The sequence below is a fragment of the Miniopterus schreibersii genome (genome assembly GCF_964146895.1).
Source record: "Miniopterus schreibersii genome assembly, chromosome: 11".
In the NCBI taxonomy this organism is placed as follows: Eukaryota; Metazoa; Chordata; class Mammalia; order Chiroptera; family Miniopteridae; genus Miniopterus; species Miniopterus schreibersii.
In genome coordinates, this window is record NC_138111.1 from 5266471 (window position 1) to 5289313 (window position 22843).

General features: G+C 55.8%; 2 protein-coding genes across 9 annotated transcripts in view; both read left to right on the plus strand.

Annotated features, from left to right (window-relative positions):
* NOTCH1 (notch receptor 1) overlaps nt 1–12591 on the plus strand; it is a 44755-nt gene extending 32164 nt beyond the window's left edge. Inside the window, exons 20-34 of the mRNA XM_081152367.1 lie at nt 480–633; nt 732–916; nt 1437–1569; nt 1862–2119; nt 2193–2305; nt 2965–3536; nt 3719–4147; nt 4698–4846; nt 5531–5747; nt 5895–5982; nt 6085–6250; nt 6788–7083; nt 8190–8337; nt 8420–8517; nt 9483–12591. Of these exons, the coding sequence (XP_081008493.1) occupies nt 480–633; nt 732–916; nt 1437–1569; nt 1862–2119; nt 2193–2305; nt 2965–3536; nt 3719–4147; nt 4698–4846; nt 5531–5747; nt 5895–5982; nt 6085–6250; nt 6788–7083; nt 8190–8337; nt 8420–8517; nt 9483–10967 (4491 nt within the window). The 3' untranslated portion in view covers nt 10968–12591. The remainder of the gene's footprint in view (nt 1–479; nt 634–731; nt 917–1436; nt 1570–1861; nt 2120–2192; nt 2306–2964; nt 3537–3718; nt 4148–4697; nt 4847–5530; nt 5748–5894; nt 5983–6084; nt 6251–6787; nt 7084–8189; nt 8338–8419; nt 8518–9482) is intronic.
* A 7123-nt stretch (nt 12592–19714) lies between these two features.
* The window catches only part of SEC16A (SEC16 homolog A, endoplasmic reticulum export factor), a 35185-nt gene continuing 32056 nt past the window's right edge, over nt 19715–22843 (plus strand). For all 8 annotated transcript variants that reach the window (XM_081150692.1, XM_081150694.1, XM_081150696.1 and 5 more), the window contains exon 1: nt 19715–19804. The gene's annotated coding sequence lies outside the window, so the exon portion shown is untranslated. The remainder of the gene's footprint in view (nt 19805–22843) is intronic.

Consider the following 22843-nt stretch of genomic DNA (forward strand, 5'->3'; position numbering starts at 1 on the left):
GGGGGTGGCCTCAGTCACATGCTCCTGGGGGTCTGGATGGCCAGCCTGGCCCCAGCCTGGGCTGTGCTGCCACCTGAGGAGTCAGTTGCTGGACGGGACAGCCATCCAGGTCCAGTAGCAGAGGTTCACGGAATAAGAGCAAAGACTAGGTAATTTGGGCGAAGATTGTTACAAACTGATGTTTTTACAGGAAGTATACAAAAGTATTAAAGATTGATCTTCCTGGGAGATGTTCACATAAAACATCAATTACAAACACTTCCAACGAAATTGTTTACTTCTGAAGAAAGATCCTTTGAGAAAAGGTGGTCTGGATTTGCTGAGGGCCCAGAGAGAGATTCCTGCCCAGCCACAGGCTGCTCCAGGCAGTGGGAGCCCACGGACCCGTTTCCACCCATGCGGGGTGGGTGGGCGAGGTTCTTAGGTGTATGTTCTGCGTGGCCGGGTGGGGAGTGTGAGGGCTCATCTGCTTTCCCCAGAACCTTGTGCGCTGGTGTGACTCGTCTCCCTGTAAGAACGGCGGCAAGTGCTGGCAGACCAATATCCTGTACCGCTGCGAGTGCCACAGCGGCTGGACTGGCCTCTACTGTGACGTGCCCAGCGTGTCCTGCGAGGCGGCCGCACGTCAGCGAGGTAACCAGCATGTCCCTCCCTAGCCCAGGCTTTCCTAGCAGTCGTCCCCCAAGAGGGACGCCCAGGCCTCACACTCCCTGCCCCGTCGTCCTCTGCAGGCATCGACGTGACCCACCTGTGCCGGAACGGAGGGCTCTGCATGGACGCGGGCAACACACACCACTGCCGCTGCCAGCCGGGGTACACGGGCAGCTACTGCGAGGACCAGGTGGATGAGTGCTCGCCCAGCCCCTGCCAGAACGGGGCCACGTGCACGGACTATCCTGGCGGCTACTCCTGCGAGGTGGGGACCCGTCCTGAGTTGGGGTGTGTGTATCTGGCGTGTCACTGAGTTCTGGGCTCTGGACTGGGAGCCAGTAGAGTAGGGAAGACTAAGCCCGGCAGATGCAGACACCTTTCAGTCCCATTAAGGGAGAGCCAGGATAATCAGGGGAGACCGCCTGGAGGAGGTATCCTGTGGGGGAGCCTGCAAGAATAATAATACACTGAGAAATTGGACAGGGTCTCCCCTCCCGTAGGGTTTATTTCTCTTGCTCATCTGATACCCACCCTGAGACCCCCACATCTATCTCAGGAGATAGGGTCTGGCTCCTGCTCTGGGCAGTGACTCTTAGCTTATTAGGGCCCCTCTCAGGGTTGGCTCAACAAGAGTCTCCCTCTGGGTCAGCCAAATGTGAGGAACCCAAGGCTTCGCTAGGCAAGAGGTTCAGGTTGTGTGACTCTGTCAGCAGAGGGGTGGCAGGTGGCACCATGGTTCCCCACCGAGCCACAGCCCCCTACCTCTTCTCTGTCTCCCTGCACAGTGTGTGGCCGGCTACCATGGAGTGAACTGCTCCGAGGAGATCAATGAGTGCCTGTCCCACCCGTGCCAAAATGGGGGCACCTGCATCGACCTCACCAACACGTACAAGTGTTCCTGTCCCCGGGGCACACAGGGTAAGGCTTGCCATACCCAGGGCTGAGATCCAGGAGAAAGTGGGCAGTCGGGTACCCTGTGACCAACCAGAGGCATCCTGGACCCAGCCAGAACCTCGTGAGGGCAAAAAGCAGGTGCAGGGCTAAGGGAGCCTGGCCAGGCGACTGGCACATGGCAGCCACCCTATGCCAGCTTCCTGTCCTGAGCATCTGTATGGTCCCCATCCTCACCGTTTGTCCAGGGGCACCTCGGGAGGGAACGGGGACCAGCGCGCAGCCAGCACAAGTCCCTGACTTGCCCGTGCCCCTGTAGGGGTACACTGTGAAATCAACATGGATGACTGCAACCCCCCTATTGACCCCGTCTCCCGCGGCCCCAAGTGCTTTAACAATGGCACCTGCGTGGACCAGGTGGGTGGCTACAGCTGCACCTGCTTGCCCGGCTTTGTGGGCGAGCGCTGCGAGGGTGACGTCAACGAATGCCTCTCCAACCCTTGCGACTCCCGTGGCACCCAGAACTGTGTGCAGCGCATCAATGACTTCCACTGCGAGTGTCGCCCTGGCCACACTGGTGGGTGCAGCAGGCCTGATGGGCGGGGACTGGGTCTGGGCTGGGCAGGCCTCACACCTACTCTCGTCCCCAGGGCGCCGCTGTGAGTCAGTCATCAATGGCTGCAAAGGGAAGCCCTGCAAGAACGGTGGCACGTGTGCCGTGGCCTCCAACACTGCCCGCGGATTCATCTGCAAATGCCCAGCGGTAGGTGCAGCTGCTAGGGTGGGCGTGGGAGGGCTCCTTGGTCTGAAGGTGGCAGCTGAACCCCCCCTGTACCGCAGGCCTGGCCCTGCACACGTCTGCCAGAGGGCTCCACCGTCCCCATGCCCCTCGAGATCATCTTTTGTATCAGTACACTTTATTTTTAGAGCAGTTTTAGATTTATAGAAAAATTGTGGGGAAAGTAGAGTTCCCATCTCTCTCCTCCCAGCCACATTCCCAGGTTCCCTTATTAGCGTCTTGTTTTCCTGTGGTCCATTGTTACTATTGACATTACTATTGACTCGCTGACATCAATACATTGTTATTAAGTCAGGTCTGTAGTAGTGTTATTTCCCAAGGGTGTTGGGGTTGCTCCTGGCGTTGTGCTGCATGCTTTGGGTTCCGACAATGCATATAGTGTGACAGGTCCGCTCACAGCATCATGTGGAGTTTTTTAGTGCCCTGAAAACACCGTGTTCAACCTATGCATCCTCTCTCCCTCCCTGCCAACCCCTGAGCTTTTTATGTTCACAAAATATCTAAAGGGTTCTGCTGCTCAGGGAAAGGCAGCCGGCCCCTCTCCTGGGTGGGGGCCCGGCCGGGCCTCGTGGTGTCTGGGGAACCAGCCCATTCTGATTCTCCCGTCTACCCTCTCCTGGCAGGGCTTCGAGGGCGCCACGTGTGAGAATGACGCGCGCACCTGCGGCAGCCTGCGATGCCTGAATGGCGGCACCTGCATCTCAGGTCCACGCAGCCCCACCTGCCTGTGCCTGGGCCCCTTCACGGGCCCTGAGTGCCAGTTCCCGGCCAGCAGCCCCTGTGTGGGTGGCAACCCCTGCTACAACCAGGGCACCTGCGAGCCCACGTCCGAGAGCCCGTACTACCGCTGCCTGTGTCCTGCCAAGTTCAACGGGCTCCTGTGCCACATCCTGGACTACAGCTTCAGGGGTGGTGTGGGCCTGGACATCACCCCACCGCAGATTGAGGAGGCCTGTGAGCTCCCCGAGTGCCGCGAGGAGGCCGGTAACAAGGTCTGCAGCCTGCGGTGCAACAACCACGCGTGTGGCTGGGACGGTGGCGACTGCTCCCTCAACTTCAACGACCCGTGGCAGAACTGCACGCAGTCACTGGAGTGCTGGAAGTACTTCAGCAACGGCCACTGTGACAGCCAGTGCAACTCGGCTGGCTGCCTCTTCGACGGCTTCGACTGCCAGCGTGCAGACGGCCAGTGCAAGTAAGCCAGTGGGGTGGCTGCCCCTCAGTGCCATGCCCGGGCTCCCGGTGCAGGCAGAGTGGGCAGAGGACCCCCAAGCTCAAATGCTGAGCAGCGTGGGGCCAGACACTAGTGAGGGGTTCCCCCTATGGGCAGGGTGGGCCTCAGATAGAGGGAGGCTTGAGTGCACCTTGTGCCCACAGCCCCCTGTATGACCAGTACTGCAAGGACCACTTCAGCGACGGGCACTGCGACCAGGGCTGCAACAGAGCGGAGTGCGAGTGGGACGGGCTGGACTGTGCGGAGCACGTGCCAGAGCGGCTGGCAGCCGGCACGCTGGTGGTGGTGGTGCTCATGCCACCTGAGCAGCTGCGCAACGACTCGTTTCACTTCCTGCGGGAGCTCAGCCGCCTGCTCCACACCAACGTGGTCTTTAAGCGAGATGCCAATGGCCAGCAGATGATCTTCCCCTACTATGGCCGAGAAGAGGAGCTGCGCAAGCACCCCATCAAACGCTCTGTGGATGCCTGGGCTGCCCCCGGGGCCCTGCTCGGCCAGGTGAAGGCCACACTGCTCCCGGGCAGCGGGGGCGGGCGCTGGCGCAGGGAGCTGGACCCCATGGACATCCGCGGGTGAGTGAGCTGCAACGCACCAGTCAAGCCCTGCATGACCCTCAGGGTTATCCCTAGAGCACTATTCCCCCCACTTGATGGTAAAAGAGACCGAGGTTCCGGGGGCATTGAGGACCTGGGATATTCAGGGCCTGCCACAGGCAAGGGGCAGAGGCAGCATTCCCACCTATGGCTCTTGACCCCTAGGCTCATGCCCTGGGTTCTGGGGTTAGCTCCCTGGAGGGGACCGGGCTTGAGACTCTGTTCTGCTGAGATGAGGAAAAGAGGTACTTTTGGCACCCAAGGGAACCACAGTGGGTGGCAGACCTGAGGTGGGCGGGCACTTTGAGGGGTGTCTGTGAGAGACACCGTTTTCCTCCAGAGTTGTTCCTGTCCAGACCCGGCTCCCTGTCACCCCAGACTGGCCCATCCTTGAGTTCTGGGAGCACCTGTCTCCCCAGGGACCCATTGGGGTGATACCACTAGGGCCACATCTAGTCCCCAGAGTCCACTTGCTGGGCAGGCATGGGGAGAAAGCCTGTGACCGAGCCCTGACCCTCGTTTTCCCCAGGTCCATCGTATACCTGGAGATAGACAATCGGCAGTGCGTCCAGTCGTCCTCACAGTGCTTCCAGAGTGCCACCGACGTGGCCGCCTTCTTGGGGGCGCTCGCCTCACTGGGCAGCCTGAACATCCCCTACAAGATCGAGGCCGTGCAGAGTGAGTGCTCACCCGCCGTCGAGCTCGAGGCCCCCCGGGAGGGGTCAGGTCCCAGCTTCCCCCCCCAAGATGCGCTTGCTCTTTGTGTCAGTTGCCACCCATGGGCTTGTGCCGTGCCATCCAGAGTTTGGGGAGCACTTTTCTGGAAATTTCTGCCTGGCACATCCTTTCTACCATAGTGACAGCTGCCGGGGGAGCTTGCCCTGGGGACAAGCCCATCCGCTAGAAAGTGGGAGCTTTTTTCTCTCCCCACCCCTTCCCCCCGATTTTTCTTTGTTGGGTATTATTTCAAAATCATTACAGCTTTTTAAAAAGGAGAGAGAGAGAGAGAAGAATTGATCGATGTCATGTGAAGAGTTGAAGTTTGTATCTCGAAAATCCCCGTAAATCCTTTGTCTTAACAGCTCAGTGTGAGCGCAGCGATTTCAAGTTGGCTAATCCTCCTTAAAGGAGAGAAAAGTAAAAGCCGCCTCCAGATACTCAGCTGGTGCAGGAGAGAATTTAGCGATAGTTTGCAATTCTGATTAATCGCGTAGAAATGACCTTATTTTGGGGGGCGGGATGGAGGAGAGCGGGTGAGGAGGCTCCCGGCCGAGGAACCAGTCCACTGCCCCCCGGCCGCCAGCCTGCCACGTAGCCACAGCCTGATGCCCGGGTGCCCACCACCGGCCCCTGTGCCCGCAGGTGAGACGGTGGAGCCGCCCCCGCCTCCTCCGCTGCACTTCATGTATGTGGCCTTGGCCGCCTTTGTCCTGCTCTTCTTCGGGGGCTGCGGGGTGCTCCTGTCCCGCAGGCGCCGGCGGCAGCATGGCCAGCTCTGGTTCCCTGAGGGCTTCAAGGTGTCAGAGGCCAGCAAGAAGAAGCGGCGGGAGCCCCTCGGCGAGGACTCTGTGGGTCTCAGGTTAGTGGATGCTGCTGTGGCCTCCTGGGGGTTTGCGGGAGGCGGGGCCCCTGCAGACCCGCCGAGCACGGTCAGGGCATCAAAGGCCGCCTCGGGGGTCTCCTGGGGAACCCTGTTCAATCTTTCTCTCTCCCCTCCTTCCCCCAGGCCCCTGAAGAACTCCTCGGATGGCGCCCTTATGGATGACAATCAGAATGAGTGGGGCGACGAGGACCTGGAGACCAAGAAGTTCCGGGTGAGTCTGGGGCTCCAGGGCTTCCCCGGGTGTCCCCTGCTCCCTGCTCCCCCACTTGCCTGACATGACATGCATGGCTCTCTGCTTGGTCCCCTTCTTCAGTTCGAGGAGCCAGTGGTCCTTCCTGACCCGGATGACCAGACAGACCACCGGCAGTGGACCCAACAACACCTGGACGCCGCCGACCTGCGAGTGTCTGCCATGGCCCCCACCCCACCCCAGGGCGAGGCTGACACCGACTGCATGGACGTCAACGTCCGCGGGCCTGGTAAGCGTGCACGGGCCCACAGGGGCCCTCTGGCCAGGGTCGCTCTCATTTGGAAGCCTGTGCTTCCCTGACCCCGTAGCCCACCTGCCTTGCCTCCCCGAGCCTAGGGGTCACTATTCTGAGAGCTGAGTAGGGGTGGGGGCATTCCCTGGCTTCCTCCTGGCTGGTTCCCCCAGCCTGCTCTGTCCTGTAAATTGATTTCTTCTCCCACAATGCTTCCTTTGAGGTATCTGAAGTGTTGGTTTCCTGACTGCATTTTACATCATCTTTTTTCCGGGGGTGGAGGGTAGTCGGCGAAGATCTCACAGGGTTTTAGGTCTTATTGCCCATGGGTCCGTTGGCCACTGGACTTAGCTCTGTCCCTTGGGAAGCTTAGATTGATTTTGGTGGCCCCCAGTCCTGGTGTTCAGGACCACAACGGGCTGGGCCACGTGTTCTCACAGGCTGTCCACCAAGTCAGGGCCGTTGTCACACTGCCCAGAGCTGCTGCTGGGGGCCGGCCTTCCTGACTGTGCCCCGCCCCTGTCCTCACTGCAGACGGCTTCACACCCCTCATGATCGCCTCCTGCAGCGGAGGGGGCCTGGAGACGGGCAACAGCGAAGAGGAGGAAGATGCACCAGCCGTCATCTCAGACTTCATCTACCAGGGCGCCAGCCTGCACAACCAGACGGACCGCACAGGGGAGACTGCCCTGCACCTGGCTGCTCGCTACTCACGTTCGGACGCAGCCAAGCGCCTGCTGGAGGCCAGCGCTGACGCCAACATCCAGGACAACATGGGACGCACTCCGCTGCACGCGGCTGTGTCTGCTGATGCACAGGGTGTCTTCCAGGTGGGCAGCTGCTGCCAGGCCCCGACTCGCCTACCGTCCTGGTCTGGGCCAATGCTACACGTGGACACTGGAGCCCTGATCCCAAGCATAGCCTAAGCAGGGACAGCTGGTGTCTTTATCCCAAGCAAGGCACCAGGCTGGGAAGGGCTCCAAACCCCACAAGTTGTCCTCGTAGGGAAGCCAGGCTGGAAAAAGTCCAGCAGGAGCCCTGAGGGGCCTGCTGCGGGCAGGGCCTTTTCACCCCAACCCAGACAGGCTCCCATCCCACTGTGGTGGCCCCTCACACCTCACTCCTCCCTCTCAGCCATGGCCAGAGGTGTAGCAGGTGGCACAGTGTGAAGGGTTTAGAGACTACTGCTTGCTGCCTGCAAACCTGGAAGGTGGCCTTGCTGGGGAGCCCAAGATGGGTGGATTTAGGGATTTGGATGCCTGGGTGTCTGGGGAATGTCCCTGACAGAGGCTCCTTCTATAAGTTGCTCGCTGGTCTCCCTGCTGCAAGGCCCCAGGCTCTGGGCAGCCCTGCCCTGCATGGATGGGCAGGTGAGATGGGCAGAACCCAGGGGAATCACTATAGAGCTTCTGATTTCGTAATTTTTAGCGTATTTCTCTATGGAAATCAGAAATGCAGAATTGAGGTTAGTTGAAAGAAGACAATGTAAATGAGCCCTGGAGGCAGGCTCTGGCCGCAGGTGCAGTGGCAGCCTTTCTGGCAGATAGAGACAAAATTTCACAGGTACTTTGCAGGAATGAGGTTGGTCCTGCACATTGCTTGGTGCCCAGCTTTTTTCACCTACTAGCAAACAGTGATCACCCTTCTGGCCTGTGACCCAGGGTTAGCAGCATCTAAAGGGCTGCCTGCACTGTCCTATGTGCCTGGCTGGATGCAGCAGAGCTCGGCAGTTTGGAGTGTGGCTCTAGCCTCTGGAGCCAGGGCCAAGGGGCTGGCTGGTCTTTGGGCAGCATGCTCTCTGGCCTGGCTGTCCCCAGCAGCAGCTGGCAGAGTCCTGCCCTCCCTGCCTTTCACTCCAGTCTTGCTGGGGCCACTCAGACCCCAGGAGGGTGTTGGGCTCCGTTTTGCCAAGCCTGAGACCTTCCCTGTCACCCAGATCCTGATCCGGAACCGAGCCACAGACCTGGACGCCCGCATGCATGATGGCACGACTCCGCTGATCCTGGCTGCCCGCCTGGCTGTGGAAGGCATGCTGGAAGACCTCATCAACTCGCACGCCGACGTCAACGCCGTTGATGACCTAGGTAAGCTGGGCCACAGCTCAGTCCACGGGGGACGGGCCGCTGCCACCCGCTCTGCCCAACCAACCCTCTGCCTACCACACAGGCAAATCTGCCTTGCACTGGGCCGCCGCCGTGAACAACGTGGAGGCTGCTGTTGTGCTCCTGAAGAACGGTGCCAACAAGGACATGCAGAACAACAAGGTGGGACCCTGGGCCGGGCCACAGGCCCCTCCTCTAGTGCCACTCATTTCTGACCGTGGGCCCCCAAACCAGTAACCTACATTCCAGGGCCTTGGCTTCCTGACCGGTGGAGTGCCGCTTAGAACTGGGCACACGGATGGATGCAGACCCTGCAGCTTGGTGCCCGTGTGTTGTTAGCAGCCCTTCCTTCATCCAACCTGTGCTTATTGGTCCCTTCCCAAGAATAGGGCTGCTACCGCAACAGGACATTCCTCCTAGTATAGGGAGTGACCTGGACCTTACAGGTCTCTCTCCCTCCTGGGTGAGGGGACCCAGCTGTGTTGGGCGCTAGGGGGCACTGTTGGACACAGCTCCTGAGTCCCTGAGGGGGCATTGGGCCAACTGGGCCTCAGACACAGGGACTGGTCAAGGCATTAAGGCATTAAGTCATTGCCAATGCCTTATGTGAGCCAGGTTGGCATCATCAGGCCTCACCCCCAGTGTGGCAGCCTGGCAGGACATGTGGCATGTCAACTGTACTGATGAGAAAACCAAGGCTCAGAGAACGAGCTGAAATGTCAGAGCAATTTGGGGACCATCAGGATGCGGACTCCCACCCTGGTGCTCATGCATACACTTCAGGGATCCGCAAGCCCCTGAATTTGCTGCCACGTTTATATCTGTACAGCTTTCGGGGAAGAGAGGCCATAGTTCGTTAGATTTCCCGTGGGGTCCATGACCCCACGAAGGTAAATCCTCCTGATTCAGAATATAGAATCCCGTAGACCACCTGAGGCGGGTCTCAGAAGATGCATTTAACGCTTTTGTTTTTAAGAAGACTTGGTGAGGTTAGGTCATTGTGGGATGCTGGGTCAGGTCAAAGGCACTTTATCCTGTGGCGGGGTTGGTGGAGTCAAACCGCTGGTCCCTCTGGTGATCGGGCGTTGGTGAGGGTGACCCTACCTGTCCCTTGCCTGTGTCCTCAGGAGGAGACACCTCTGTTCCTGGCCGCCCGGGAGGGCAGCTACGAGACCGCCAAGGTACTGCTGGACCACTTTGCCAACCGGGACATCACGGACCACATGGACCGCCTGCCCCGGGACATCGCGCAGGAGCGTATGCATCATGACATTGTGCGGCTGCTGGACGAGTACAGCCTGGTGCGCAGCCCCCAGCTGCACGGCACCGCCCTGACCGGTACACCCACCCTATCACCCCCGCTGTGTTCGCCCAATGGCTACCTGGGCAATCTCAAGCCTACCGTGCAGGGCAAGAAGGCCCGCAAGCCCAGCACCAAGGGCCTTGCTGGTGGTGGCAAGGAGGCCAGGGACCTCAAAGCACGGAGGAAGAAGTCGCAGGACGGCAAGGGCTGCCTGCTGGACAGCGCGAGTGTGCTGTCGCCCGTGGACTCCCTCGAGTCACCCCACGGCTACCTGTCAGATGTGGCCTCACCGCCCCTCCTGCCTTCTCCGTTCCAGCAGTCTCCATCTGTGCCCCTCAACCACCTGCCTGGCATGCCTGACGCCCACCTTGGCATCAGCCACTTAAGTGTGGCGGCCAAGCCCGAGATGGCAGCGCTGGGCGGGGGTGGCCGGCTGGCTTTCGAGGCGGGGCCGCCACGCCTCTCCCACCTGCCTGTGGCCTCCAGCACCGGCACAGTCCTGGGCACCGGCAGTGGCAGCGGGGCTGTGAATTTCACCGTGGGTGGGACCACGGGCTTGAACGGCCAGTGCGAGTGGCTGTCCAGGCTGCAGAACGGCCTGGTGCCAAATCAGTACAACCCTCTGCGGGGGAACGTGGCGCCAGGCGCACTGAGCACACAGGCCTCGGCCCTCCAGCACGGCATGATGGGCCCGCTGCATGGTGGCCTCTCTGCCACCACCCTGTCCCAGATGCTGAGCTACCAGGCCCTGCCCAACACCCGGCTGGCCACCCAGCCTCACCTGGTGCAGACCCAGCAGGTGCAGCAGCCGCCGCAGCAAAACTTACAGATGCAACAGCAGCCAAGCATCCAGCAGCAGCAGAACCTACAGCCGCCGCCGCCCCAGCCACACCTCGGCGTGGGCTCGGCCACCAGTGGCCACCTGGGCCGGAGCTTCCTGGGCGGAGAGCCAAGCCAGGCAGACGTGCAGCCGCTGGGCCCCAGCAGCCTGGCAGTGCACACCATCTTGCCGCAGGACAGCCAGGTCCTGCCCACGTCCCTGCCATCCTCCCTGGTCCCTCCCATGACCACTGCCCAGTTCCTTACGCCACCTTCACAGCACAGCTGCTCCTCCTCGCCTGTGGACAACACCCCCAGCCACCAGCTGCAGGTGCCCGAGCACCCCTTCCTCACCCCGTCCCCCGAGTCTCCCGACCAGTGGTCCAGCTCGTCCCCACATTCCAACATCTCTGATTGGTCCGAGGGCATCTCCAGCCCGCCCACCAGCATGCAGTCCCAGATCGCCCACATTCCAGAGGCCTTCAAGTAGCCGCTGGCCGCGGGACCACACTTCCTTCCCCAGGCCTTGCCGGGGTGTTCACCCCGGCACTCCATGGATGCCAGGCCGACCAAAGGAGGTTTTTTTTTTTTTAAAGAAACATGTTTTTATACAAAATAAGAGGACACATTTGGGATTTTTTTTTTTAGTATTTATTTATGTACTTTTATTTTACATGAAAACACTGCCTTTTTATTTATATGTACTGTTTTCTATGGCACCAGGTAGAAAATTTTCTGTTCCAGGAAACTAAGTAGTTCTCAACCATGACTTTTTTACTTAGGATAAAGATTGTTACATATTTGTAAAAAATATAAACAAAGATTCATGATTTATAAATGTCATTTATTTATTATTTTTTGTCAAAATCCAAAAAGAAATAATGTTGGAGAAGGGAGGTTTGAGCCAGCGTTGTCCAAAAAGCTCTCCCGGGTGCCCGGGCTGGCTGCAATTTCCCCAAAACCCCCCACACCCCCCAGCATCTAGAGATAAAGAGGCAAAACCTCCACACCTTTGGCACGTGGATTAATTTGCATCTAAACAGGAAAGTGAAAAGATGTGGGTTATACGTTTGGGTGTTTTTGAGTGGTTTTTTGAGCAAGTGCTTCTGACAGTGTGTTCTCGGGGTGTCAAGTGCATTTGGGGTACCGATCATGAATCTTTGTTTCAGGGTCAGTGTTATGTAGTCATTCATTGGTCTTGCCAGGTCTTGTTCCTTCTGGAAGCTCCTCTGCCCCCACCCTGGCCTTGATATTTCAGCATTGTATAGCGTGAGAAATCAGGTGTGGCTGTGTGACACCCACCTTGACCCACGTGGGAATCCTACCCTTTTCTGGGGAAAGACACTGCCTGGGTTGCCCCGCCGGATGCCCCAGCACCTCAACTTGCACAGAGTCTTCCAAGTTCAGCAGAAGGTGGGCTAGTGCTCGGATCACAGGCCGTTTTTTATAGACTTGCCAGAGCCCTACATCAAGGTTTTGGAAAATCATGGCTGGGTCTGGCCTTGATGTGCAGAGGCCTTTGGTCCTGGGGCCTGGTGGAATGAAGCTGAGGCAGTGGCCATTGGGATGGTAGGAGCTTACTCTTGGGACACTCCTCCTAATTTGGGGGGGTTTCATGTGCCCAGGGAAGGAACAGATTCTTGCAATATCAAGTATAAGCCTGTGGCAAAATAAATGTCTGTAAATACATTTTTAAAGGTGGATTTTGTTTAAAAAATCTGAATGAACACGTCTGTCAGAGGTCATGCTGATGGGGGGGTGTCAGAATGGGTCCCACTCACAAGCCTGGCCTCGGGACCTACAGCTGCCACCGCAGCTCCTAAGCGAACCCAGGAAGGGTCTGCCCGCGTGCTCGGGCAGTATCCGCCTCCTTGGCAGCTTCTCCGGCCTCGCCAGGGGCGATGTTGTACCATCCCTTGTGGGTATGACCGGACACATCCTAAGATGTTGATTCTTACTGTGTTTTATAAAATAGAGTGTAGTTTACAGAAAAACCTTTTGTAAAAGTTAACTACATGCGAAACTGTAGGTAATGAAAATTATGTATTTTTCCCCCATCTTTTTTGTTAACTGATTTGCAATAAAAATGATACTGATGCCATCCAGGTTTTGCTAAACTTGGCCATAGTGTTGACTCCCTTTTAGGAAGGGAGGGAGGAAGGGAGGGACAGGAACCAGGAATCCCTCTGCGTCTTCTGACAGGAGAGTGATGGAGAGACCACCCAGCCCTGGCCTGTGTCCCTGCTATCTCCAGAAGTCCCACAGGTGTCACTGCATCTGCCAGGCCAACCCCCTCCCCCCCACCAGGGAGAGCGGGGACATGGCAGAGAGCATGGCACTTGCAGCCCCATCGAGGGGGACTGGGGTGACATTAGGCTGTAGGTTCTCCCGTCCTTCTGAGCCACAGAGGAGCGAAGGCACCGCTTACCCAGCCTAGGGACAGCAGGCAGGAAACACTGTGGGGTGACGCAGTGAGCTGGGAAGGTTCTGTGAACCCAAGAGGGTGCTGACTCAGTAGCACTGTTTACTTGGGAATACTAAGCAGGACCATGGGCCTCCCCTTCTTCCTCTCCACCTGGCCCTAGCCCCAGGTAGGTGGATTCAAACCAGATTAGCAGCATGTGATGGCCCCTCCTGCTGAGTGGCCTGCCTCCTGTCCCCTGCCTACCTACCCAAGCGCAAGTGTGAGCCCAGGGTTTCCTGACTGCATTTGGATGGCACTGAGATACGTGGATGGGACAAGAGTTTCCAGGAAATGAAATATGGTTACATGGCTCACCTTTCAGAGAGAAAGGCTCAGCCTGAATTCTGCCCAAAGCACTCTCAGCACCCAGTAATTCCACTGCTAGGTATACACCCGAAAGAAGTGAAAATGGACTCAAGTCCATGGTCATCCACGTTCACAGCAGCACCATTCACATGGGCCAGGAGGTGGGACCAGCCTTAGTGCCCATCAGCTGATGGTGGATGAACAGAATGTGATCCATCCACACAGTGAGGGTTAATTTTGTGTCAACTTGGCTGGGCCATTTGATCGAACGTGAGGGAGTCTCTGGATGAGATTCACATTTGAACGGGTGGACTGAGCAAAGCAGATGGCCCTCCCCAGTGTGGGTGGGCTTTGTCCAATCAGGTGAAGATCTAAATAGAACAAAAAGGCTAAGTAAGAGGGGGTTCCTCCGGCCGGATCACTTGAGCTTGACATCAGATCAGCCTTTCCTGCCTCTGGATTTGGACTGAAACATCAGCTCTCCTGGGTCTCCAGCTGCTGCCACAGATCTTGGGACTTCTCAGTGTCCATCATTGCGTGGGCCAATTCCTTATAATAAACCTCTTTAATGTATATATTATGTATACATCCTGTTGGTTCTGTTTCTCTGCAGAACCCAGACTAATACAAAGCAATGTTTTTCAGCCATGAAAAGGCTCCACCTCGAAAACCTTTACATTGTACTATAGCTCTCATCACTCCATTTTAGAGGACAAGTCCCAGAAAAGGGAGTGATTCTCGGTAAGTTACTCACCATTTCCTCATCTGAAAAATGAAGGAGAAAAGGACACTGACACTCTCCCTGGCCACACCTGGCTGAGGACCTCACAGTCACCAGAGCCCCTGGTGGGTGCAGGGTGAGGCTGACTGGCTATCCTTACCAGCCCTCATAGTGGAGCATTAAATCACTGAGCACAGAGCTTGAAAAGTACCCGTTCTCTGTTCCAGTAAATCAACTTGGAGCATTTATGGAGCACTGGCTTTCAGCAGACCCCCTGCCCCCCATCCCCAGAGAGTCCAGAGATGAATGCTCCCCCAGAGGGCGCAGTTAGGAGGTAATGGGGGAAGGTAAAAACCTTCCTCTGCTGCACTGGGGCCTGATCCTGAACAAGCCTGGGTGTTCCTGATGCCAGCACCCCAGAGCCGCCAACAGCTCGCCCACTCGGAGGTAGTGCTCTGCCTCCCCCTGCTGGCAGTGCCCAGCAAGTGCCCCTCTGGCAAGCAGGTGGTCCTTCCACCTAACCAGGTGAGTCTCCACCTCCTGCAACAGCACTGTTATCCCATTGGACAGATGAGGAAACTGAGGCTCAGAGAGGTAGGTGACTTCCCCAAATTCACCCAATTCAAGCCAGGGCCCAGTGACTCCCAGGTTCATATTCTCACAATCATTTGAGGGGTCACCTCCCCTTGGAGGACTGGGAGGGGGGCTATGCCACTCAGCCTGTCACTTTTCAGACAAGAAAACATGCTCAGGGAGGGACTTGCCAAGGTTACTGCCAGGAGTTAATGTCACAGCCAGCCTGGCACTTGGCAACCCGCAGATGTTGGCGTTATTCCAGCTCCAACCAGGCCCTTTCCTCTTCCCAAATAAACCACAGCCTCCAAGTCCATGCCTATAACTTAAGTCTCCACTGATGCTCAGGACTCAGCTTCCTCTCCTATTTGTCCTCTGGGCCGATGCGTGTGGAGCACCTGTGCTGGGCTGGGCTGGGGGCTGCGGATGTAGCTGGCAGTAGAGTCCTCCAGGATTTGGTCTCCCCACCAGTCTGGCCTCTGCAGCCTTGCCACTTGTCGAGGGGCCTCAAGGCCCCTGGCTCCTGGCTCTTGCTAGTGCCTTGCAGAGAGCCTGGGGGAGGCCTAGCTGATGGTGGCAGTCCTGGTTGAAAAACCTCCGAAAACTTCCTTTGCTTTCAGAAGTCAAATCCCCTTGCAGGCCTGCAGGGCTCCCGCAGTGCAAACCCATCAGCCATGTCCCACTTTCTGGGTTTCTGCCTCTTGCCACTGCAGAAACTTCTGTTTGCTTTGGCCACAAATGCTCCTCTTCCATCACTGCCCCTATCCCACATGCACAGCAAGTGGGATCCAGGCATTTGCAGCTGTCTGGTGTCCATGCTCCTCAAATATAAAGGCCAGGGCTGTCTGTCCCACAGCCACAGCACCAGTTCTAGGAGTACCTGGCACATGAATGTCTACATAGTTTGGGGAAAGAGCTCTCCGGAGACCCCACTGCAGCTACGAGGCCACCAAGCAGTTTTCCTGCAGCTCCCTGTGGGTGCAGAATCAGCATCTTCCTTCTGCCTCCACTTCATCCCACTGCTTATTTATCTACTTAGATGCTGAGTCCTCAGCACAGTGATTCAGAAAGTAAGTCCCCTCAGATGGCTAGGTGCCAGGCCCATTTCCGGAAGAGAGGCTGCAAAGGAGACAGTGCCATGCTCGCACTAATGGCAACATGGGTGATGGTGACATTTGTCAAGCCTGGCTGTGTCCGAGCTTGCTTGCCCAGTGTGGATTTGCTCTGGCAAGCCCCCAGGAGCCGCGATAGCTTCACGGTGCTGGCCTTCCACCCTGGTCTGCACACTCCTCTCACAGTCAGCCTGGATGCGCACCACATGTGTCCACACACTGACAGGCCAATGCACGGATCCACAAAACACACTACCCCTAACCCACCTCCACCTCCAGACCAGGGGTCCTAGCTCCCACTCCTGCCTCTCCAACCATTCCTGTCCTCAGCTCTTACCGCCTCCTCCAAAGCCCTCCCTGCCAGCTCACCCACTCTGAAACCTACACGTTTCCGCCTGGACCATTCAGCCTGCCCTGTCTCAGGGAAGCTGCCCCTTCCTCTCCAGGCAGGCCTCCCTCCCACCCCACAGCCTCAGTGCCCAGGACTGAAGGTACATGTCAGGGGCTGAAGAGAATGCCTGGCATGGAGCAGGCCTGCCTCACAAACATCTACAAACCACACTTAATGCAGCTACTTTATGCCAGGAGAGTGAAGGGCAGAAGTGTATGGCCTCTGAGGCTATAGCTCCACCCCTGAGGGCTTCTTGGAGGACTGCCAGGCTGGTGGGTGGTCAAGAGAGAGCCAGCTCCACAACTGAAAGGCTACAAGCCACAGGCTAGGATGCTGAGTGGGGGTCCCTGACCCCCTTCCCCAATGTGCTTGCCATCTAGACCCGCACTGTCCAGTGGAACTACAATGCCAGCCACTATGGAACTTTTAACTTTCAAGTAGCTACATTTTAAGTCAATATATCCAAAATATTATCATTTCAACATGTAATCAAAATTTATTGATGAGATAATGGCACACCAGCATGTGCTCTGTGCTTGGAACCCATCACGGTTCTGGTCAGCCCCGTCAAGTGCTCAGTGGCAGTCTCTTTGGACAGATGGACCAATGGGAGAGGCTGGCTGGTGTAATCATGGAAAGGACAGCCGGGTTCTCTGACATGGCCTCTGCCTGTTTTACTGGCAAGTGTGCAGCCCTGTGTGCTCTGGGTAATGTGACAATAACTGTGTCATGGAATTTTGCATGAGGAGCTACAACTTTGCCCCGATTCAGCTACAACTTTGCAGCTGATTCTAGCCCAGCTAGGAGAGCTTCAGGGAGGTGGTGACATTTCTATTGAGGAATGGACATTGCAGGCAAAGGGAAGGAAGCCTGGTCAAGAATAACAATGGCTCTCATGGCAGCACACCTCCTAGGCACAGGTCCGGGTGTTCTGCATCCATAGTCACCCTACATCCCAGTCTGCCCAAACAGTTCCAGTTCCTGCCTATTGTCCCAGGATATGTATCAACATATCAACAGCACCCCTTTCCAGTTCCCAAATTGTCCACATGCTCACCTTGCCTGAACTCCAGCCTTTCCTGAGCCCCAGGTTGATGATGAGGGAGGTTAAGGAAGCTGACAAAGGGCACACAGCATCTAGGTAGCAGGCTGGGCTTTAAAATAGAGGCTCTGTGACTCAGAGCCCTGGCCTTCATGGTCCAGAGGCTTTACGGCTAGGCCTTGAGCCCCAGAGCCCTCTCCCCCACACAAGGCTACAAACAGCTGAGAAACTGAGAAGGCCTCCATTCAGAGGCTCAGCAGGAAGAAGGGGGGAGGGGAAGAAAGCCCAAGTAAGGCCCTTGCATGTCAACTTTGGGTCACAGCTTTCCTTAAAGTGACCATGTAGGAGTCAACACAATGCTGCCTCTAACATCCCTGCCTCAGGGTCCTGATGTCTTTCATTTGCCCAGGATGGGTTGGTTTCAGCAGCTTATGGTCTCTCCCAGTTAGATTTTGCCAATGCCAACCACTGGGCTCCTAAGAACACCAGAGGGGCAAGTCTGGGCTCCAGCTCTTGGGCTTTTTGAATTCAAGAGCAAAGAGCAGCCAGCCCAGAGCCTGGGATAGTCAGTGCTTTTCCCTCTGCTTTCCCCTTTCAGGAGGAGGTCTAACAATGACATCTCTCTCTGCCAAGTGGTTTATAGGGACAAAGTCACTGCAGTAACCACCAGGAAGAAGTAGATGTATCAAGGGCATAAGGCCCAAGGCTGAGTTCTACCAGGAGTTCCCCAACTCTGTGTTGAAATAGGCTGGGAACCCAATTTCTGCAAGGCAAATGTTAGCTTAGCAAAGTGGCCACGTCAGATGGGCTGAAACTCTCCCTGCACCCACCTGGGGCTCTGACAGCGTGGCTGCTCCCTTGCCAGCGACACAGCAAACAAATAGCCAAACCACACTCCTTCCTTCTTCCCTGGCCTCTAGGTCCCACTAGTGACGAGGGTGCCTTCCCATCCCAGGTCGTGCACCTCAGCCACTGTGGCAGTAGCAGCAGCCGCCACTGAGAGCTTGGCTACCAGGCGAGGTCAGACAGGTATACTTGCCTCCCTTCCTGCCTTCTGGAAGAAGTGGTCAAGTGGGGCGGACTGCTGCTCTTACCCATCCCTGCCAGGCAAGTGCGCAGGTGAGTGGGCCCGGCCTTCCTTTTCTCATCGGGAAAAGGAAGATACAAATGGCAGCACCCCCTTCGTCCCTAAGATCCTCCATGGGAGGGCTCAGTGGGTGCCTACCGGGTGGGTGCCAGGACGAGGCAGCAGCCATGGGGAGGAGCAGGAGACAGGCCCAGCAGCCTAACCTGTCACACGGTATCTCGGGGGTCCTGCTTATTCAACACAAATATCCATTCAACAAAGGTTGGAGCCTCCGTCCACGGTGCTCCGCGGTTTAGGGGACCCGAATGGGCCCTTGAGCGGTATTAGGGCAGACAAGAGAGGAGCTGAGGACTGCGTGTCCCATGCCCGGCGGAGGGAAAGGACCGGACGGAATGCGTGCATTGGGGCCGGCGCAGAGCAGCTGCCGGAGGTGACCGCCGCGCGGGGAGGACGCGCTGTGGGCGAAGCGGGCGGCGCGGCTGGGAGCGGACAGGACGACCTCCAGGGCACGCACAGGTCGGCAGTGGGGCTTCCACGACACCTGTGGACGGGGGGCCGGAGGCGCCTGCCCCCTCCAGGGCTCTGTGGAGCAGACGAGCACTGCTTCCCGGGAGCTAGGCGTGGACAGAAACCAACTTCCCAGGCAGAACTGGAAAAGGGAGACGCGAAGAGCCGTAACCAGGCAACTGGAGGGCGCCTCGCTGTGCGCACGCGCACTCAGCCGGGCGAGCGGCGCATGCGCAGTCGCCTCCCGCCCGTCTATCAGCCTTCGAGTACAACGATCGAATGGGAGGAATGCGCCTGCGCCTGAGTGCCGCTCGGGTTCTCAGCTCAGCAGTAGCAGTTCTCGGCGGGGGCACCTGCTGGCATCGGTCATTCAGGACTGGTACTTCCCTTGAGTCTGATTGATGAATCCCTACGCTTCTCACATCCTCAAACGAAAAACGGCTGCGAGAAAGAGCCAGCGTAACCGAGGCGACGTATAGAGGCGTCTCCCCGCGCGTCCTGCGGGGCAGGTGGGCTAGGGGCGGAGCCAAGGGATAGGCGTTGAAGGACTGGACGAGGCGGGGGGCGGGGCCAAGGGATGGGACTAAGGGATGAGGCGTTGAAGGATTGGACCCCGGCGGGGGTGGGGCTAAGGATGCGGCAGTGAAGGATTGGACGAAGGTAGGGCGGGGCCAAGGATGGGCCTAAGAAGGTTGCGAGTAAGGGGCGGGGTTTTAGCACAGGGCGGGGCCAAGGGGTGGGCGGGACAAGGAGCCGAACGAAGAGACTGGGAGCGGTGAAGGACTGAAGGCGGAGAGGGGCGGGCCAGAAGGCGGAGCGGAACGTCACCTGAGCAGCTTCTAGGGGCGGGGTGGGGCGCCCGGGGAACAGCTGTGAGGGGCGGGGCTGGCTGGCGTGGAGGGCAGGCGTGGCGCGCGCTGACGTCGTGGCCGGACACGTCGGCGGCGCGGCCGCCGCGGCGACCGGAGCCGGATGTGCCAAGATGGCTGCAGCGGCTGCCGCATCTAATCTCGTTTTAACTGCCGGGCCGGCTTCCGCCCGCGGCTCCTGAGGGGCTGGCACCCGGGATTGCGGAGGGGCCGGGCGGGAACCGGCGCGGGCTTCGGCCGCCCTGAGCGGTGCCGGTGAGGACAGAGATCGGGGTGGAGGGAGGCGGGCGGGCGAGCGGGCCGGGCCCAGCCCCGAGCGGGCGGTGCGTCTCCGGGGTGCTGCGGGAGGGTTGGCGGGGCGCCGGGGCCGGTGGGCCGGGGAGTCGCGCGCCTGCAGCCCTGCGCACCTCGTTGCCCGCCTGTCAGACTGACGCGGACCCCACAGGTTTGGCCGGGTGCTTGGCAAGTGCCTGTGGACTCAGCTGCGTTGACACTTGGCTCAGCTGTGGCGGCCTTGGTTTGGGGTCTTATTCGAATGGAAGATAGGCCAGACCTGCAACTTTTTAAAGAGTACACGTAGGAAATTTCTTAGGGTGCCCTTGGCTTCGAAGGTCCTGAAGTTGTTTTGTCCTCATTGGTTGAAAGATTCGTACCGAGCCACGCAGGTTATGAGATAGATTTACATTTGAACTGCGGAGCAGCATTGCTGTTCGGTAACTTCGTGGCAAGGTGACTAAGATGTTGCAACGAAGGTCGAGCGCTTGTGTTTCATATCAAGGGTTAGAGGTTATGTGTAAACCAGCTTTGCCCTTTTTGTGATGGAAGTATTACAGTACAGAGTCTGGACACATCACAGCCATTTAAAATCAGATTCTGCCGCTTCACTTTTAAATGGCTTGGAGATTGGGCATGAGTTGCTTGTTAAGATTTTGTTTTCAGTATATGTGATGGCAGGTGTTAACTAGAGAGGTATTTCGTACCCCCCCACCCCGCATATGGCAAGAAGCAAACTGAGTCACAAACCATTCCTAAGTGACACTTTTGTAAGTTTGAGCACAGCCACCCTCCCTGCAGTTGTTTTTTTACCCCCATGCCCTTTCTTAGGGTTATGGGTGCTGTTATCTTACAAAGATAAGACAAGAGGCAAAATAGCTTATTTCTTATTCCTTGTGACTCATTCACCTTTAGTAGCAGTTTAAAATTGTACTGAGAGTTTTCTTTAGGGCATTGTGTAAACTTTAACACGATTCCTTCTTGCTTCCGTAAACATCTTTCCTTAGTGTCCTTTTGGATCTTCTGTCATTTTTAGCAATGTTTAGACTCCCCCCCCCCTTTTTTTTTTTTTTTTTTTACCATCTAAATGTCTTTGATTCTGTACTTAGAAAAGTTGGAGTCTATGGTGTTTTGGGGTCAAGTGTTCTACAGCTTGGCAGGGAGTTCGTAGCAGGTGAGACTGTAGGCAGAGGAGTAGACTCAGGTGCTCCTTGGCACTCCTGTTGGTTTACACACTCGGCTGGAGGCAGCAGCTCTGGAAGGGGAGGGGTGTGCTTTAGCTATCTCAGTTCCTGGTCTCGCCAGGAATCTACGTTGAAAATACATTGTGCTTAAGTATTTCACATAAATACAGGCAGTTTAATTGAAGAGCTAGGTTTACAAATAATGCATCTTTAAGATCTGCTGGTCTCTTTGAAACAGTCTTAGATGATTTGAGGCTACAGAATGATTTTCTGGACAGAATAAAATTCCCTATAGTCATGAGATAAATATATGCAGCTGCATTGTTTTTTCCTGGTAAATAGAGAAAAAAGATCAAAAGGATAAGATTCTTCAGGATTGTTTCAAATGAAATTTGTGTATTGCTAGAAAATTCTCAATATATGTGAGGGAAGTAGGCGATGCTACTTTATGAGGAAGTGATAGTGTTTGTTTCTAAAACAGTTCTTAGTCCAGGAGTTGAGAAGATAATTTTAAGAGTTTCTGCAAGGAAAATGTTTAAATACAAACCTGTGAAATTTAAGGTGTGATAAGATTTCCCTATTAAACAGTGGTAGGGGTTAGGGTATCCCAGAATCCACTTCAAGTAGAATTTCATAAGATTAAGCCCAGAAGGGACCCGAGAAATCACCATATTAATTCTCTCACTTTATAGATAAAGAAACTGAGTTGCAAAAAGTAGTGTGCCTGAGCCACTCAGCTGGATGCCAGTCTTGCTCTCACAGTGACACCTGACCAACAGATCCCCTAAGCCTGTGTTCTGTACTTTTTTTTTTTAAAGCTACTTAGAATGGTTGAGGGTCTTCTGCTGAAGCCTTACAAGGAGGAAGTTGTGTCCTGGAGGACGTCCTGAGTGCCTTTTTCACAGATAAGGGGAAAAGGCTCTGAATATTCTACCCTCAGTCCACATAAAGCTGAGCTGTAAATGTTCTTTGTTTTAAAATGACAGCTTAGAACCAAATGAAGTCTCTGATGCTGTTCCTAATATACAGTCCATTAAATTTGAGGTTCAAAGTGCTTGTCAGTCAGAAAGGGCGTCCTGTTGACCTAGGACAGCATGTGTGGGCAGTAATGGTAGTGAATTAATGGATTCATAGGACTAGTTTTCAGGTAGGGATAGGAACTTTCATTTGTAAGTTGCTTTACTTAAAATACACTCATAAGTGTTTTCTTTTATCTGCATATTAGAAAAATTTCCAAGAACAAAAATATTACATGTCTGCAAAAGCGTGGCTGAAACTCCAGAGTCCTTATGCTATTTTTCTCCCCATGTTCACTTTTCTCTGTGATTGCTAAACTTAATCTGTTTGTGATGATGAGAAGAACTGATTCACAGAACAGGGCTTTCTAAAGAGAGAGAACTTGGATTTTTGTCTTAAAAGTAGAAGTTAACTATTCAAGATTATACTTAATGTATTTTATTTTAAAACAACAGAAAACACTATGAAGAGGATTTTTGCCCCTTTGTTTTTTATGAGAGGTTTGTTGGCGCTTTGCCTGTTATTGAAAAGGTTTGAATCTAGTCATTTGGTCACTTTTACAGCTGCTGTAGGGATTTACCAGGTATGGCTCTTATAGCCCCAGCACTCAGAGGACCTGGTTTTCCTGTTGGTGTGTAACCAGTCCCAGTGCAAAAAAAATGGAACATTTTACGTGGTGGGGTAAAGGCCCTCTGGATGAGTACATGTCTCATGTTTATTTTGCACCTTGTCTTACTGTGTACTTGATAACCCTCTTTCATGAAAGAAAACAGAAGAGCCAATTTTAAACTTTGGTTTTCCTTTTGAGATTTAAAGGAAC